Below are 18,639 nucleotides of genomic sequence, written 5' to 3'. Positions count from 1 at the left end.
ATCTCAGTCTTCATTGGATGACTCCATCTAACAGGGCTTCAGTGTCCAAGGGTTTAGGTTTCAGTGCTAGTCAGTGTTGCTCCAGATTTACAAGCTGAGTGGTGAGAGTGGGACTCCCCATCCTTCTCGATAGTCGCACCCTCATCAGTGTGCTCTTCAGAACCTTTCCATCATCTGAAATTTTCATTTACATGTTTTACCTACACAGTGTCTAACCTATGAGATGTCTGAGGTTCTAACATTTTATCAGCAGGTCTGATTTTTGCTTTGATATGTCAGTACGCACATAGCCTTCTAATCCTGATTAGCTAACAAGTTATCATTATGGTGGTTATTTCTAGCAAATACACTTGAGTTCTGCAATCCCTTTTTCCCCTTCCACAGGTTTTAAACTGTGTGAACTGATGAGCTGTTGCTTGAACCATCAGGCCGTTTCTGGGATAAATCTATCTTGGCCAGGCTAGAATATCAGTGATACTGGGATTTTACAGTAAAAAATGTATATACACCTGACTGTTGAACAATGCAGGCCTTAGGGACAGTGGCCACCTGGTGTAGTTGAAAACCCACATATAACTTGTGATTCCCCAAAAACTTCATTACTAAATAGTCTGTTGAGCAGAAGCCTCAAAGAGAGTCAATTAACACCCACTTTGTATGTTATATATTATATACCATATGCTTACAATAACGTTAGCTACAGAAAAATATGTTAAAATCAGAAAATACGAAGTACTATACCGTACAAAGTCAGCGGGTAAGTGGACCTGTGCAGTTCAAACCCCTGGTGTTGAAGGGTCAACTGTGTTTGGTCATCCCGCCCCCTCTCAGCTCTGGGGAGGGAGAGAGACTGCAAGCTAAGTGACCCCTGGCCAGACTGACCCCTCATGCCTACGGACTGAACTCCATAAAAACCCAGAAGGACGGGGCTGGGGGAGCTTCCAGGCTGGGGCACACGTGGAGATCGTGGGAGAGGGGCAGGCGAGGAGAGGGCATGGAGCTCTGCCCCCTGCCCCGGGACCTCGTCCTCTGCATCTCCTCCGTGCGGCTGTTTCTGACTTGTATCCTTTCAGAACAGGCAAGCCATCTCGCGAGGCACCAGGCTTCCTGAGGAGGAGGGGGTTGTGAAAACCAACGTGTAGCAGGTGGGTCAGAAGCATCGGTGATAACCTGGACTATGCCCGGTGTGTGAGGTCGGGGAGGGGGCGGTCTTGCAGGATGAATCCTAAACCTGTAGGATCTGACACTATCTCCAGGAAGATGGTGTCGGGACTGAGCTGCAATGTAAGATAGCTGCTGGCATCCTAGAATTGCTTGGTGGTGGGGAAAACCCCTCCTGCCCAGTAGACATGGGTACGAGACCTAGACAGTAGGAGTCAGAAGGCGTGTTTGGCTTGAACAGCCGTGGCTGGTGGGAACACGTAGCCTGCCAAGAGCAAAGATGAGACATGAGGCAGGAACACCCTCGGGTGGCTGGGTGGCTGCGCGGTCACCGCCTGTAAGGAGCAGCATCTGGGTACTCACTAAAGGTCAAGTTACCAATGAAAACTAGAGATGGATCCAACTCCTGGGAAGATCATTTACTGGAAACCCAAAGAAATGCAAACTATGAACAGAAAGGCATAACATCTACCACAGCCACACTCTAAGAGAAAATGCTGAAGCCAGCCTTGACGCTGGACCAACTCGACTTGTCTCTCTCCACTTTTGCCACTAGCCTCAAGGTCACCCTCCAAGGTACCGGTTGTGCGTGGACAACACAAAGAACCTCTGCGACCTCTGGTCACTAAGAAGGTGGCCAACGGAGAGGAAGGACACCTCCCTCGTCCTCCCTGCCGGAAACACAAAGACTTGTGCACACGAACAGGGAAAATGGCCAAGAGTGGAGGAGAGAGGTTTCAAGTCCTTCAAGCTGCAGTGCCAGGCCTACTGGTGAAGCTGTGACGTGAGCTAAATCAGAAAGAAAGTGAAAATGGAAGATTTCATAGGGTGATGGAAGCTAAATTGTTTAAGCAAGTTGTGTGTGAAGCTGTCTCCTTGACTTGGATGTTATGTGCAAATGGCGAACATGTCTGTTTGGGGAATAGGTGCCCTGTAATATGGTTTATTACAAAACCATAACCTGTGGATGAGCTCCAGAGTCTATAGTTAGGGACATCAAGTGCAAATTAATGTACAAAGGTGTAAGGAAATGGTTAGGTTTGACGAGGCTTTATTGAAGTGTTTTTGTGTTTGTACCTGATTGAATTTTGGGGATGAACACCGGGGAGTGAAGGGATGTAAATCCGCCTCTCAAGGATCACTAACGGGCCAGGCTGTACAGTAGCCAGCGGCTGAGCCCACACAGTGGGCCAGCTCCTGGGACTCTGGAGTAGAGTGTTTCCCTCTGAGGGGCATTTACTACCTTGCTCCCAGACACTATTAGTTGAAGCTGCCTTACTCACTGAAGGACAAAAGAGTGATTTTGAAATGTGAAATATGAAGAATGCCATAATAGGACGGCAGTGCCCCAGAAAGACCCCTACTAGGGAAATGTTTATGTACAGGATCATGATGCCCAGGAGAGAGTCCTGACCAGGGCCCCTCTTTTCCTCTAGGAACCACTTTGGAGCCAGGGGAAAAGCTGTGAGAACCAAATGCCACATCGACCGTGCCCTATGAACAACTCTCAGCTGAAGAGCACAGAGCCAGCTGCTCGGTTTGCGGAGGGCAGTTCCACGGGTGAGTGGACGGCAGTCTATCTGAAAGGTCATTGCTCTGATATAGGTAAAAACAAATCAGCTCAATGGGCTGAAAAGATGTATTTTCTCAACATGATAGGGGATTTTACCACTGGGTGACTCAGGGCAGTGGCCAGTGGTCTGACCATGTGGTCGGGCAGGGAGGCACAGTGGATATGTGACCTACTAAGAAGATGTGCACATGGGGCACAGCCCTGTGGGAATCTGAGGGGTGCAGTGAGGTAGGACATGATCCCATCAGAACCTCCTTGCAGGGTTGGAAGGTGAGTGGAATGGACGAGCAGATATCTCTGCTGTGGATGGCTACCTGGCTCCACTAAATGAGCGGATAAGTACAGAGGCCAGCTGAGTCTGGACCCGGCCCTCCTGCGTTCTCTGAGATGCAGAACACCAAGGGAACTGTCTGCCCCCGGCGGGGGGAGAGCCCGCAAATGGTTCAGCAGCACATTCCCTGCTGGGAAGACCACAAACAGACGACAAGGGAAACAGATGGTGACAGCTCCAGAGGCTACAAATGGGCCTTGGCAGGAACAGACACTGACTCTGGACCGAGCTTTCCTTACTCAGGGGTAGGTGCAAACACTCAGACACTGTAACAGAGCCAGAACAGAAGGGACTGCCCCAGTATGGATGGCTGAGAATCATCTCTACACAGCAAGGCACACACCAGACAGCCCGTGTCCAGCAGTGGACATGACAGAGAGATGTTTGATCCAGAATCAAAATGGGCAATGGTAACACAGGGTGTCTGAGAAGGTGCCAGCTGACGTGAGTGTGGCACTCAACGTGAGTGGGAAGAAAGACCTGTGGACCTGGGGCAGGGGCAGACAAGGATGATGGTCTGACCCTGCAATTCTGGCAAAGGGAGGGTGACGCTGGTAGTAATACGCCCGTAATACTTTTCATCCCCCCCCCCGCCCCCCGTCTGATGTTGCAAATACAGACCTGGAAACAGGGATGACTCCTAAGCAACAGACTCTAGGTATGGTTTTAAACTTAATGTTACCACGCTCCTGCGGGCTTCTCTGGGGCGAAGCTGGGTGACAGTGAGTACAGCTGTAAGCACAGGAGGTGGACACAGCCCGCCACAGCATGTGTCACTGCCACACCTCGCTTTACCGATACTGCTGTTTTGACAAATGGAAGTGTGGCAATGGTGAACGAGCGTATTGGTGCGATTTTTCCAACAGCATTTGTCAATCTGTCTCTAACTAGGTAATTCTCACAATGTTTCAAACTTTATCATTATTTGTTAGTAATCAGTGATCGATAATTACAACTTGCTCGATGCCCGTATGAATTTTTTTAGCAATAATGTATTTTTTAATTCAAGTATAAATGTCATTTTTTTAAAACATACTACTACTGCACATTTAACAGTATAGTGTAAACAAATTTCGTGTGCACTGAAAACCCAATAACCACACTTGACGTGCTTTATCTCAGTGGTCTGGAAGCAAACCTGCAAGATCTCGGGCCGTCTGTCACCTCACCCTGTCCGAAAACAAGGGGACTGAGTGGGGATGGACTTGCTGGACGGGTACTGCCGCCGCCAATGCGCGCCGGCTCAGGCCCCAACGGGTGTCCCCAGACAAGGGAGCGCAGTTTGAGTATAAAATGGAAAAAGGATAAATGGTAGCTATGGGGAAAGGAACGAATTAATGGGTTATACAATGAGGGAAACCAAATGTTATGCTAACCCCCCCCCAGGCCCCAGGGCGAGAGAGAGCACGGCTGTGGCTCCACTCTCCCGCAGGTCTAGAGGGTAAAGCGACACCTGGTCTGGGAAGCTGACAGAACAGAAGGCTGCAAGCCCGAGGGGCCTCTCCCTGTGGACATTCCGACAGACTGGACAGCTGATAATTCCTAGAAGGGATTCTCCTCATGTGCAGGTTGTCGCAAACCTTCGTGATGGTTTCGCTGTAAGGAATCTGCGTTTGAAGAGCAGGTGGTGGGTGTGTAATACTGTGGTTTATAATAAGAAATACACATTTGATCTTGGACCCCAGGTTTTGGCACAGCGCTCCTAACATCCTTGTAATTTCTTAAAGACGGAGAACCATAAAGATGTCTTTGTTGATGAGGTGATTTTCTTGAAACTACAGGCTCTGTCACATGCCTATGTAACATCGTCTCCATAAAAACCCTAAAGGACGGGGTTGGGAGAGTGGAGTCCACATGACAGATGGGGAAAAGTGGAGGGTTCAGAGGGCAGGGAACCTCTGTCCCCTGCCCCTACTTTTCCCTGTGCCCCCCGTCCGTGTAGCCATGTTGGAGTTACATCCTTTTATAATAAATCTGTAAGGGAGGAAGTGGGTTTCCTGAGTTCTGGAAACTTGTTAGAAAAGATGAATAAACTAAAAAGGAAGATCAAGACAAAGACATAAGGGAACCAAAATGGTAGATAAAGGGGAAGTAAATGAGAAGTGCAAATAAAACCAGAACTGGTTAATAGTTTTTCTCTCCTGTTAGAGTAGTGAGCACAGCACAATCATTAAAAAAAAAAAAATGAAAATAGTGATTAAGGCTGTGAAGTATTATCTTTTCGAAGATAGCTGGAAAACAAGATACTCAAACAACCTGAAAGAAACTGGTAAGCAAGGAGAAAAAGCTAAAAGGGGAAAGAAGAAAGAACCAAAATAAAAAATGTATACGCAGTGAAAAATCTAACAAAAGCTTTTATTGTGAACACAGTATTTCAAGTTTCTCCAAAGTAAAATGAAAAAGAAGAAAACTAACCTGTTGTACAAATTCCAAAGGCACCGGCGTGGCCTGGGTAAACGTTTCAAGGTGAATGCCATGGACAGGATCTTCAACTATCAAACAGCCAATGTCGAACCACCTGTAAAGGGATGGAGGAGGATTAAGTTGTTTATGTGCCTAAAAAAACTATTATTCAGAGAACACATGACCAAGTTCAAGTAGGAAATGTTTTTTTAATCAGTTTTCAAGAAAACAATCCATAGGAATAAATAAAATGACCTATTACCTTACTTCCAGGAGGAGGGAGGACAAGGAGGAGAAGTAACAGTAAAGACAATACTGCAAAGTATCCAGGGAAGGTTTAGTACCCTGCTGCAACTGAGGGAGAAGACTGCGGCAGGAGTATCCGTGTACGCAACAGCAGTTACTCACCTCAACATGCAAACACCTTGCCTAATGAGTAACATTTTTAAAATGCCGCTTGCTAAATAAAGTAGAAACTTTACATTACCTTCTCTACTGTTAATATGTAGTCGACTTGAGAAGTTAATAGCAATATGAAATAAGCTCATTCAGAGGAAAAAAACAAATCTCCTGCTTCTAGATAATCAGTCTTTAAAAACACTTCATGAAATCAAGAACACTTTCTTCTATTTAAAGTTACTCATATAATTGCCTTAAGTCATCTGTACCACCACCAGCATTTCAGATAACTAGAATTATGCAACCACCAGATGGATGCCATGACAAGAGGGATATATAGAGCAAAAAGAGTTCACTATTTTTAAAAATATGTAGATCTAATAAAGTGTGATGAAACAAAATGAATTAGATAACTTCTATTTACATATTCAAAAAACAACAAAGTAAAATTAGTAAGTTTTGCTGAGGATTAAAAGGAAAAGATGTAATGTCTGTAGTATTCATATCCTAAAATTTGGTTTCAAAATAACATTCCATTACACTACTTTATCTGGCATGCTAACTTGTGTATTAACTGTCGTGACGGTGAGGCACGCACTTGCTGGGACTGAGACTCACTGAAGGTAAAAGCCCCTGCTGTGACGCTGGTGAAGACGTGTTAGAAGACCCGCACGGTCCTGTCACCTAAAATTCCATCACGCTTTTGACCATGTCAACTGCGACATCCCACTCTCAACTCAGCGACAACTGCAACCGCGCTGTTGGCCAGGGAAACACTGGGGCCGCCACCTCTGCTAAATACTGTCCTTCAACTCCAAAGGCACTCCCCACCCCACATTCAGGGACAAACACTGAGGACCCCTTTCCGTCCCTTCTCCAGGGAGCTGCTAAAATAACACGGACCTGACCAATCTCATGTGGCTGCCATCTTGACTAAAAAAGAGCTTAAGAATTGTGGTTCCAAGATACTTGAATACCATATACCAGCAAAAATCTCAAAATGGAACGTGGGAGCTGCCACTTTGTATTTTACAAAGACAGACCATCTACCTACCAGCATCAATTCACACAAAAGACACTTGAATATATTTAACACACCACCCAAGATTGCGGAACTTTATAGGGTAAGCTCTGAAGAAGGATGGCTCATGCTCACACAGGCTTCTGTCCAGTACGGTACACAGCATGTGAGTTTTCCTCACAAAACATGAACTGATGTACAGTTCATCAGAGAAGTTAAGTCTGTACCGGCTCTACTCTTTGTTAGGGCTAAACACACTGGGGTGTTTATCAGCCGTGCATCTATTTCCTACAGGCCCAGGACCACAGCAGAGAGAAAGCACGAACCGTGCAGTGGTTTGCAATCTGGGGTTTGCTCTCTATTCACAGGTCTCCCTCTCTGCTCCTCTGCACTTTCCTATCACAGCCTTTTAGTCCCCTCCTCTTTAATCCACACTAGAAACCGATGACAGATTTCCCAATATGACAGTTTACCAGTGCACAACGTGGATGTCTGGGTTGCCATAACACACTAATGCAGTCAAAAATCTAACTTCTGACTTTCCAAAACTATGTAATAGCCTATTGTTGACCAAAAGTCTTACCAATCTATGAATACATGTTTGGTATATTTTATATATATCACCTACCATACTCTTGGAATAAAGTGAGCTACAGGGAAAAAAAGTTAAGAAAATCACCAGGAAAAAGGGCACCTGGGTAGCTCAGTTACATGTCCGACTTTGGCTCAGGTCATGATACCACAGTTCACAATGAGCTTCATATTTGGATCCTCTGTCTCCTTCCCTCTGCCCCTCCCCTGCTTGTGCGCTCTCTCTCAAAAATATATAAAAATCATGCAAGAAGAGAAAAAAAACAGAGTACTGCATTCTATCAGAGAAAATCTAAATATGTGGATCTGTGCAGTTCCAATCGAAGCTTTTTAAGAGCCAACTGTTTTCTCTATCCCTAATCTTCCTAAATGCTACTGTACTTGTCTAAAGGTAATTTGTAGGAAAAACGCCGCAGCTAGCTTTGATGGGCAAGTGATGGCAGACACTGCTCCCAATGAAAAGCTGGATGAGCGACTTAAGTCGTGTAGGCAGGCGACTTAAGAGCTGTGAAGACCAGGAAGACAAAATGGAGTAACTCTCTGGATGGGAAAAGCTTTCAGAGTGAGGTGAAGACTTTGAGCTGGACCTAAGTCCACAGCATCTGCCAAGCAGTGGGGAAATTGTCAGAATTTTCTCTGGGGTTTGGAGGTGCTCAGGAACACCATACTTTATGTGCCCCTCCACCGTGACAATGCAGACAAGCTGGGCTGCCACCTCAGTGAGCCCTAGCCCCTCGGACACACAGACCAACTCAAGCCATCTCAACAAGGTGATGCCAGCATAGTACACACTGGGACAGCCCAAGGCTCCAAACACACATCTGCACAAGGCCACACCTTCAGGACTGACAGAGGTAGGTGTTTTGCCTAACCTGCAAACTCACATGCTTGGAACAAGAAAAAACTTAAAACCCCTAAAGAGAGATAAACAATCTAACAGGTCAAGAGTTCAAAGTACTGGGCATAAAAATGCTCACTGGACTGGAGAAGAGCGCAGAAACTCTGAAAATATAAAAAAAAAAAACCACTAATCAGAGTCGAATACAGTAACTGAAATGACAGACTAGAAAGAAGAACAGAGCAGTGATCTGGAAGAGAGGGTATCATAAAGCAAAGAGGGTAAAGAGCAGAAAGAAAAAGAAATGAAAAGGGATCTCTGAGATAACGTTAAGCATACTAACACTCCACGGTAGGGGTTCCAGAAGAGAGAGAAAGGAGCAAGAAACATCCCTACCCTGGGGAAAGAAACAGATATCTAGGTCCAAGAATCACAGTCCAAAATAAGATGAACCCAAAGAGTTCTATGTCAAGAAACATAAATATCAAAACTTATAGACAGAAAATCCTAAAGACATCAAGTAAAGAACTACTTATATCAAAGGGAAACCCCCGAAAGCTCTCAGATTTCTCAACACACACTTTGATTATATCATGCCACTTTCTTCTTTTCTGCAAAGGAGAGAAAAAAAATCCTACAATCATGAATATTCTACCTGGCAAAGGTAATAGTCACCACCAAACCAGGCTTATAAGAGAGTCAAACAGACTTTTCTAAGAAGAAAAGCAAAGGTAAAAGGATAGAGGTAAAACTATAAAGGAAAATAATTTACAGGTAAAGGCAAACACACAGCAAAGGGAATAGATCAATCACTTATAGTTGATTTTTACTACCTTTACAGTAGCTGTATATTTAAAATAATTTAGGGATTTTTTAAAAAGATGTAAAATACAACACATACAGAAAGGGCGAAGGGATAAGATGTTGTTTTGGAATGTGTGTAAGTAACAGATCGTTAGCCGGCTGCCATATACAGGTCTGTTATACAGAAATCTCATGGCAACCACAGCCCCAAAACCTCTAATAGATAAAAAGTAAACCTACATTCACACTACAGAAAGTCGTCCATCATAATGAAAGAACAACTACAAAACAATGTCTAAATGCACCAATCAAAAGACATAGGAGACTGCATAAAAAAAATAGGACCCATCTGTATGTGGCCTAAAGGAGACTCACTTCACACCTAAAGACACATACAGACTTTGAAGTGAAGGGTTGGAAAAAAAATATTCCACGCAAATGGACGCGAAAGAAGCCCCAAAAATCTGGTGGAACAATACTATCAGACCGGACAGACTTTAAAACAGACTGTAATGAGAGACCAAGAAGGGCATTACGTAATAATAAAGGAATCAACCCAACAAGAGACTACAACAATAGTAAATACAGATGAACCCAATGATGAAACATCTAAATATATAAAGCAAAATTAGCAGATAAAAAAGAAATTGACAGTAAAGCAGTAACACTAAAGAACTTTCCCACCCCATCTGTACCAAGGGCTAGATCGCCCAGACAGAAAATCAATAAAGAAATAGTGGCTTTCAACAAGACCTCACACCAGATGGGCCTAACCCTTCCATATAGAACATTCCTTCCAAAACCAGGTGAAAGCATGCTTTCAGGAGCACATGGAATGTTCTCTAGGATCACTTACAAATTACCTCAAAAATGATAAAATATTTAGGAAGAGATTTGACCAAGAGGGTGAAAGATCTCTATTCTGAAAACTTTGTAAGACATGGCCAGAAAAAACTGAAAACTCAAATACATAGAAAAATATTCCATGCTCCTGGACTGAAAGAATTATAATTGTTAAAATGTCCATACTACCCAAAGCAATCTACAGACTCAATGTAATCTCTATCAAAATTCCCCTGGCATTTTTCACAGAAATCGAAGGAGACCCTGAATAGACAAAGCAATCCTGAGAAAGAACCAGCATTACAGTCCCTGATTTCAAACTGTATTTCAAATATACATTACCAAGCTATACTCATCAAAACAGTATGGTACTGACTTAAAAACAGATCAATCCAACAAAACAGCTGATGAATAAACCTACACACACAGTCAATTAATTTACAACAAAAGAGCAAAGAATATACAATGGGGAAAGGAGAGACTGTACGATAAATGGTGCTGTGGAAACCGGACTACTTACACCATACACAAAAAATAATTCAAATGGATTTAAGATGTAAACTTAAGACATAACACCATAAAACTCATAAAAGACAAGAGGGAGTTAGCTGCTTGATACAAGTCTTGGTGGTGATTCTTTTGGCTTTGACACCAAAAGCAATGGCAACAGAAGCAAAAATCACACAGTAGGACTACACCAAACTAAAAAGGTTCTACAGAGCAAAGGAAACCACCAACAAAATGAAAAGGCAAGCTGCTGAACGGGAAAGATCATTTACAAACCATTTACCTCAGCCGAATATATCAAAAATTATAATTCAAGAGTAAAAACACATTGATTAAAAAATGGGCAAAATATGGGCAAAGGCTCTAAATAGTTTTCTCAAGAAATACAGATGGCCAACACATACGTGCAAAGATGCTCAAAAGTAAAAAACAAAACAAAACAAAGTGTTGGCAAAGATGTGGAGAAAAAGCCCTTGAGGAGAATGCAAATTGGTGCAGCAGTATGGAAAATAATATGGAGGCTCCTCAAAATATTTTAAAAAGGCTATGATCCAGCAATTCGCCTTCTGAGTATCTTTCAGAGGGAAATGAAAACTAACTTGAAAAGCTATATGCAGGCCCCACGGATGTTCACTGCAGCAGCATTACAATTACCAAGACACGGAAGCCACCTAAGCATCTGTCAATGGAAGAAACTGTGGCGCGCACGCACACGCGCGCACACACACACACACACACACACACACACATACACACACACACACACACATATATACACACACACGGAAATCTTGCCATTTGCAACAACATGAATGGACCTTGAGGGCATTATGCTAAAGGAAATAAGTCAGAGAGAACAAATACGGTATGATCTCACTTCCTCACGGAATAAAAACAACCCACAGATACAAAGACCAGACTGACGGTTGGCATGGGGCGGTGGTGAAAATGGGTGATGGGTTAATAGGTATAAACTTGCAGTCAGTTGTGGGGAGAAAACATATAGCACAGTGACCAAAATTAATAATAATACTATACTGTGTATCTGAAAAATGCCAAGAGTATACTGTGGAAGTTCTCATTATAAGAAAAAAATTTTTCTAATTATGTTAAAAAAAACAAAAGCCTCTTACTTGTCAGGCAGCAACTCTGCGATGAAGTTTTCTACTGACACAGCAGTCTGCTTCTCATGGATCACTCCAGTTCGACGCAAACTGTCTATCCGTTCCTGGGCGCCCTGAGTGACAACGGCGCAGGTGAGAAGCCGGTTCAAATTATTCAGTATTATATATACTAACTCACGGTTACGTAATACATATATTAACACCAAACACACCCACCAACCCACTGTACATATTCAAAAAATACAGAAGTATAAAGACTCCAAGCATGTTCCCCTCAGTATTAACAGTTTACAGAGCACTGTCCATATGCACTATTAATTTGGCTGTTACTATGAAGTGGGTTATTTTTACATTAATATTCTAACTGGTTACTACTAATATGATGAAACTGTGTGCTACTTTTTAATGTTGATCTGTCAAGAGGATATCTTACTGATAAATCTTTTTGCAGTCCTAGTAGTTTTTATTTAATTTGCTCGAGTTATCAAGGTAGGCAATCCTATCAATAGTAAATGTTTTTTCCTCTTTCTTCTTATTTCCTTTAAAATACAGCCTTAGGATATGCACCAAAATAACAGTTGGTTGATGTATTTTTAACTGCAAATGTATATACTGCACCAACATTTTTTCGGGAAAATTACCACCATTTATGCAACAAAACTGCGGGGCTAACAAGGCTCCATGTATAACTGAAATCTATCAGTACATATCTCATGGTAGAAAACTAACTTTTCAGTAAGATTACTGTTTACCTTTCATCTGAATTACTTCATAAACAGTGAGCATAAGGGGAGGAATAGCAAGTGTTTAAAAAGCTGAACAAATATGTTCTATTTTTTAATAAAACTTGCCATGGTAATACATTAACCTATTTTTACTAAGGACAGCAGAGCTAAACAGTGACTAAGAAAAAGTGGTCAATTCTTAATAAATGAGAATTTAAAAGCTAGGGCACTTCTAGAGACAACTGAACTGATTTTTACAGACAACAGAAATAAAGAAGGTGACAACTGCATGAAAATGGGTAAATCAACTTAAAACATTAGCTTATGAAGATGAAGGATGAAAGAAGGTGTGACTGAAACTGTACTCAGTCTCTCCAGGACTATTCCTAGTGTCTAACCCAAGAGCCACTCAGTAAAAACAAACTACAGGAAAAATAAACAAATAAAGACCTTCCTAAAAATTTCTATAACTTATGCTAAGAATCTTTATAGTGTAACTTTTCTGGTAACTGTGAATGAGGAGACACCTATTGAATCTGAAAGAATATCTAAGAGATATTCTACAGGATAATGTACATTTGCCCAAATTATTCCTCCCAAGAGCAAGTTAGTTACGGTTAAATTTTGATTATGAGTAAGTTTAAATAAATGTTAATTTAGTAAAAACAACTAGGAGATTAGTGGGAGGTTTAGAGATTCATTCCTAACCCTTTTGAAGATGATTGCTCAGCTCTGCACAACACAATATTCCTAGATTTAATACTTCCGGGAAAAGAAGCTTGTTCACGGTTTACATCCTACAACACAGGGATTTGTATTTTACGTGTGCTTCTCTTCTCCCCTCACATTAAGTGTGGCATCTTCTGCAGTCACATATGTAGACACTTTAAGCAGAGCCCCTACCAATGTTTAAAGAACACATATTAACTTCATTTTCAGAAATGTAAAGGAATCAAGAAGTAGGTACTTTTGAGGCCACACTGAAGTAATGATCTAGAATGAAAGTAACATACAAAAAGGCTGCCAGAGCTTATTCTATACTCTTAAGAGGTTACACTAAGCAATTTGGTTTAATCAAAACTCCATACTTCTTCACAAATGCATGTGGACTTTATCTGTATCTGTGGAATACAAGTTATAAAACAGTGGTCATAACTATCCTTGGCTTTTCCATAAAATTAATGGTTGGCATATACATTTCAGAAGCTTCCTCATTTTACTTATGGCAGGTTTATTTCCTTAAACAATCTCACGTGCTTAAAGGAAAAGTTGGGTTTAATTCAGAAAAGCGACTCATTTTAATTAAAATCTGACGGAGACTAACAAATCAGGGTTGAAATGTTAATATTCTAGGATTCTACATTACTTTTCTTCTCATTAGCTCCCTCTACTGTTTGTGGGGAAAAGAACAGCTGATAAATTTATGAAAGATTTTCCTATGTATCGGTTTTGGTGAATTTTGATTTTTAAGCTTGTATTAAATATTATGGAAAAGAAATCTGTATGTCTGAATTTGAAGGGCAAAAACCGGGGCTCCTGGGTGGCTCAATCGGTTAAGCATCCGACTTCGGCTCAGGTCATGATCTCGCAGTTCGTGGGTTTGAGCCCTGTGTCAGGCTCTGTGTTGTCAGCTAGCTCAGAGCCTGGAGCCTTTCTTCAGATCCTGTGACTCCTTCTCTTTCTGACCCTCCCCTGCTCATGCCGTCTCTCTCTCTCTCTCTTAAAAACAAAAACATTTAAAAAACAAAGAGCAAAAACCAACAATAAAAATATCTAAATATCTTTTTAAGTTTATTTACTTATTTTGAGAGAGAGCTAGAGCATGAGCAGGGGAGGGGCAGAGAGAGGGAGACAGAGAATCCCAAACAGGCTCCACACTGTCAGCACAGAGCTCAATGCAGGGCTTGAACTCACCAACTGTGAAGTCATAACCTGAGCCTAAAACAAAAGTTGGTCATTAACTGATGGAACCACCCAGGCACCCCAATTTTAAATATCTTCTGTGTAATATTTAACAACATATTTCAGATCCATGTTTTAAAAACCATGAAATTTTGAGTTATAGTCCAAATATCACATGGTGATTTGTCATAAAAAAAACTAATGACCTATTAGCTGACAACTGTGTCTGGTCCTTTTTCAGTTTTGATGAGAACAAACAACAAAAAATTTTTACCTCGTCATTATGTCACCTGTATTCCCAACACTGAACACAGTATATTGAACCGTCCTTTCAAACGACCCTCAGAGGAGTATTTTATGTTCTGGGGCAACGTACCGTATGAACACTTGTGGGGAGGAGGCAGGTCCCACTTCCCAGAGGGAGAGAACAGCGCTCTGAACGGGCAGATAGGAAAGAACAGCAAGTTGCCTCATCCCAGGTACATAACCAGGCAGAACACGTGTACAGGCAAGAATACATGTGGAGCCGAAGAAGGGAGTTCCTTACAGGCTCCTGAGACCCTGCGAGATCTTTGTGTCTCATCAGAGCAACTTCTAGACCAGTCAGAAGACCACTGTGTGACTGTGGAGGTACAATCAAGGGATAGTGATGGGTGGGAGGCAGCCAGAGTGCTCTTACGGGGAGAATCTATACTCTTCTCAGGAAACTAATAGGATGTTAAACCAAAATTGAAAGCAGATCCCACAATGAAAATGTCTTCTGTATCAGACTGCTTACTTGAGGAAATAAATTCATAATTTTAAAAATACACCCTAGTATTTTTAGTTTTGATGTTTGGGGTTTATACATTTCTTAAAAATGTTTTTTAATGTTTGTTTTTGAGAAAGAGGGAGTGGAGAAGGGGCAGAGAGAGAAGGAGACACAGAAACCAAAGCAGGCTCTAGGCTCTGAGCACAGAGCCTGATGCGGGGCTTGAACTCACGAACTGCAAGATCATGACCTGAGCCATCCCTAGACATCTTGATGATAAAACTGCTATTCACCTTAAAGAACTCCAAGCACTACTTTAAGACTTTACATCTGTGAACCAAACCAAAATTCCTGCTCCTGAGGAGCATGGGGAAACATTCCAAAACACAAATGCAAAACGAAATGATGCAGCGTATCAGAAGGTGCTGGGAACCACGGAAAGGAAAACAGAGAAGAGTAAGGGCGATCAGGATGCGTCAGCGCCGGATGCAGGACTAAATAAGGCAGTCAGGACAGGCCTCGCTGTGCAGGCAAGGTTTGCGTGAAGACTTAAAGGTTTAGAGAGCCAACCAAGCACATATTGGAGGGAGGAATGTACCAGACAGAGAAAAGACCTAGTGAAAAGGCCCTACAGAGAGGAGCAGGCCAGGCAAGGATGAAGAGCTGCGAGGAAGGCACTGTGACTGGCGTGAGTGAGCGAGCGAGGGGAAAGAGCAGGAGCTGCAGCAGCGAGAGAAGAAACAAGAGGCCACGTCAACCATGTGAGGCCATGGGAACTTAAGGAATGTGGGAAATACAAAGTGTTGAAAAAGAGAGTGACGTGCTCTCACCTATGATATGAAAGGATTATGTGGCCACTCTGCTGAGAATGACCTACAGGGCTCCAAGGTCATTACTCTACCAGGGTGACCCCAACAGCTAGATGGCCTAGTCGGAGGCAATGGCAAGATTCCAGTGAGGAATCAAGCAGTCAAGTGCCGGACACACTGGGGAGGCCAGGATGAACAAGATTTCCTGATAAACTGTGCACGGGTAAAGACAGAAGGGCGACTCCAAGGTTCCTCACCTGGGAAAATGGAAGGACAGTGCTGCCACCAATGCTAGAGATGGAGAAGGCTAGGGGCAGACTGGGAGGGGGAAAAAGCAGGTGGATGTTTGAAACAGTCAAGGTAAGATACTGAGAAGGCAACTTTTACATAAATCTAATTTACACGGGAGGCCTGTGCCGGAGGTGGAAATGGGAACCTGTCAGCACACAGACGGTATTCAGAGCCAGACACTATGAGCTCACCAAAGGAGGGAATGTAGATAAAGACAAAATCATCAGAGAGAGCCAACAAAGGAAGCACCCGGGAGTGAACACATAGTGAGGCAGGGAAAAAAGTGCGGAACCCCAGAATTGAAAAAAACATTAAAGCGGCCTAAGTGTGTCAAAAGCTACTGACAGGTAAGAGCAGATGGAGAACACTGGTGACCTGGACAACACTCTCTGTGGAGTCAGACTGAGAGCCGGGCCACTATGAAGAGAAGAATTAGAGATAAAGGATTAGCATACTCTTTGGAGAAGTCTGGTTGCAAAAAGCAGCAAAAAAAAAAAATCAACCTAATACAATAAGATGGTAGATGATAAGTAAGGTAAAAATTTTTGTTAAAATCCCTGGTTTATTTAAGGTAGGAGAAATCTTTGCATGCTAATGACCTGTTCAGTGTTCATCTGCTCTTACATGTCTACATGCTGGTGGTAAAAAACGTATGAGGACAGGATTCTTCGATCCTTAATGAGAGTGAGATAGTGAGAGATTGAGAGAGAGAGAGCGATCAAGTACGCATGAGCGGGGGAGGGGCAGAGGGAGGAGACACAGGATCTGAAGCAGGCTCCAGGCTCTGAGCTGTCAGCACAGAGCCCGACGCGGGGCTTGGACCCATGAACCTTGAGATCATGATCTCAGCCAAAGTGGGATGCTTAACCGACTGAGCCATTGAGGCACCCCAGGATTCTTAGAACTTTAACCCTCACTGGCTTGAGGAAACCAGATCTAGTTCACTGGGAATTGGACAGGTTTTCCGCGGATGTAGGACAAGGTTTTTAGCAATAATAGGCCAGAAGACAAACTGTAATACTCTAATGGTGGTGTGAGTATGTAGTTGTATGAAAGTACTCTTTAAAATAAGTCATTCTTTTTTTAATTAATTTTTTTTTTGAGAGGCAGAGACAGCATGAGCAGGGGAGGGTCAGAGAGAGAGGGAGACACAGAATCTGAAGCAGGCTCTAGGCTCTGAGCTGTCAGCAAAGAGCCCGACGCAGGGCTCGAACCCACGAACCATGAGATCATGACCTGAGCTGAAGCCGGACACTCAACCGAGCCACCCAGGCACCCCTAAAATAAGTCATTCTTATAGATGCTGGTTAGGGTGCTGGAGAAGCGGGCATCCTACTATACTGTTAGTGGGAATGTAAACTGGTGCAGCCGCTCTGGAGAACAGTGTGGAAGTTCCTCAAAATATTAACAACAGAACTCCCCTATGACCCAGCAACAGCACTGCCATGATGAGTGGATCAAGAAGATGTGGTATATATACACAATGGAGTACTACATGGCAATGAGAGGGAATGACATATGGCCATTTGTAGCAACGTGAATGGATCTCGAGGGCGTCATGCTAAGGGAAATAAGTCAGGCAGAGAAGGACAGATACCATATGTTTGCACTCATAAGTGTAACAGGAGAAACTTAACAGACCATGGGGAGGGAAAGGGGGAAAAAATAGCTGGGGAGAGGGAGGGAGATAAAGCATGAGAGACTCTTGAATACTGAAAACAAACTGAGGTCTGACGGGGGGTAGGGGGGGTGATGGGCATGGAGGAAGGCTCTTTTTGTGATGAGCACTGGGTGTTACATGGAAACTAACTTCACAATAAACTATAAAAGGGAAAATAAATAAATAAATAAGTTATTCTATCATCTGTCCCCTGCTACAGACTTGATCAAAAGATCCTCTTCTTTCACTATGGAAAAACTAAGACAGTGTCTTTTTTTTTTAATGTTATTACTGATAATGAGATTTTAAAAGTCTCTATACACTGGGGAGACCCTGAAAAACAGGTTTTTGTACCTGTAAGGTGCCAAATAGGTCTTTAAGACAAAGGAATTAAAAGATTGGAGAAGAAGAATCAAGGCAAGGAAGCTAAGAAAAGCTTCCCAGATGAGTGCTAAATCCTCTCACCAAGCACAGGGCAAAAGGGAGATTTGGAGGGTCAATCTAGATAGAACCTGCCTATCAGAACCCCATTAATAGTTGGGAAACTTTCATATAGATTAGAGTCCCCAAAACCATGAAGAAATACGTTAAGTGTAAAGTATTATTTATAGTGTAGCAATAAAAAGCTTAAGAGAATTCAAGGGATACTATAACTTCAGTATAAAATGATTTAAATTCAGTACGACTGACATGTTAGCAGTGGGTTAAGATCTCTTTTACGACTAACTATTCTTCGTGTTCTCTGCGAGTGTTTCCTCCCGTCCCGTCATCCAAACCTACCTTTTCTTTAAAGTAAAACTACACCACAGGTGTCTAATTAAAAACCACGATGATCAATATTTAGGAATGTAAAAAGCCATCAGCTCCATAAGGACCAAAGGATTACTATCAGAATTATGAAACAAT

General features: G+C 42.6%; 1 protein-coding gene across 1 annotated transcript in view; it reads right to left on the bottom strand.

Moving 5' to 3' along the window:
• PRRC1 (proline rich coiled-coil 1) overlaps nucleotides 1-18,639 on the bottom strand; it is a 36,892-nt gene that overhangs the window by 3,285 nt on the left and 14,968 nt on the right. Inside the window, exons 7-8 of the mRNA XM_029941831.1 lie at nucleotides 11,605-11,708; nucleotides 5,481-5,583 (exon numbers count right to left, since the gene is read on the bottom strand). Coding sequence (XP_029797691.1) covers nucleotides 5,481-5,583; nucleotides 11,605-11,708 — 207 coding nt within the window. The remainder of the gene's footprint in view (nucleotides 1-5,480; nucleotides 5,584-11,604; nucleotides 11,709-18,639) is intronic.

This window comes from Suricata suricatta, chromosome 6 (assembly GCF_006229205.1).
Source record: "Suricata suricatta isolate VVHF042 chromosome 6, meerkat_22Aug2017_6uvM2_HiC, whole genome shotgun sequence".
Classification (NCBI taxonomy): Eukaryota; Metazoa; Chordata; class Mammalia; order Carnivora; family Herpestidae; genus Suricata; species Suricata suricatta.
Note: the sequence above shows the minus strand (reverse complement) of the source record. Positions and strands in the feature narration are given on the sequence as shown.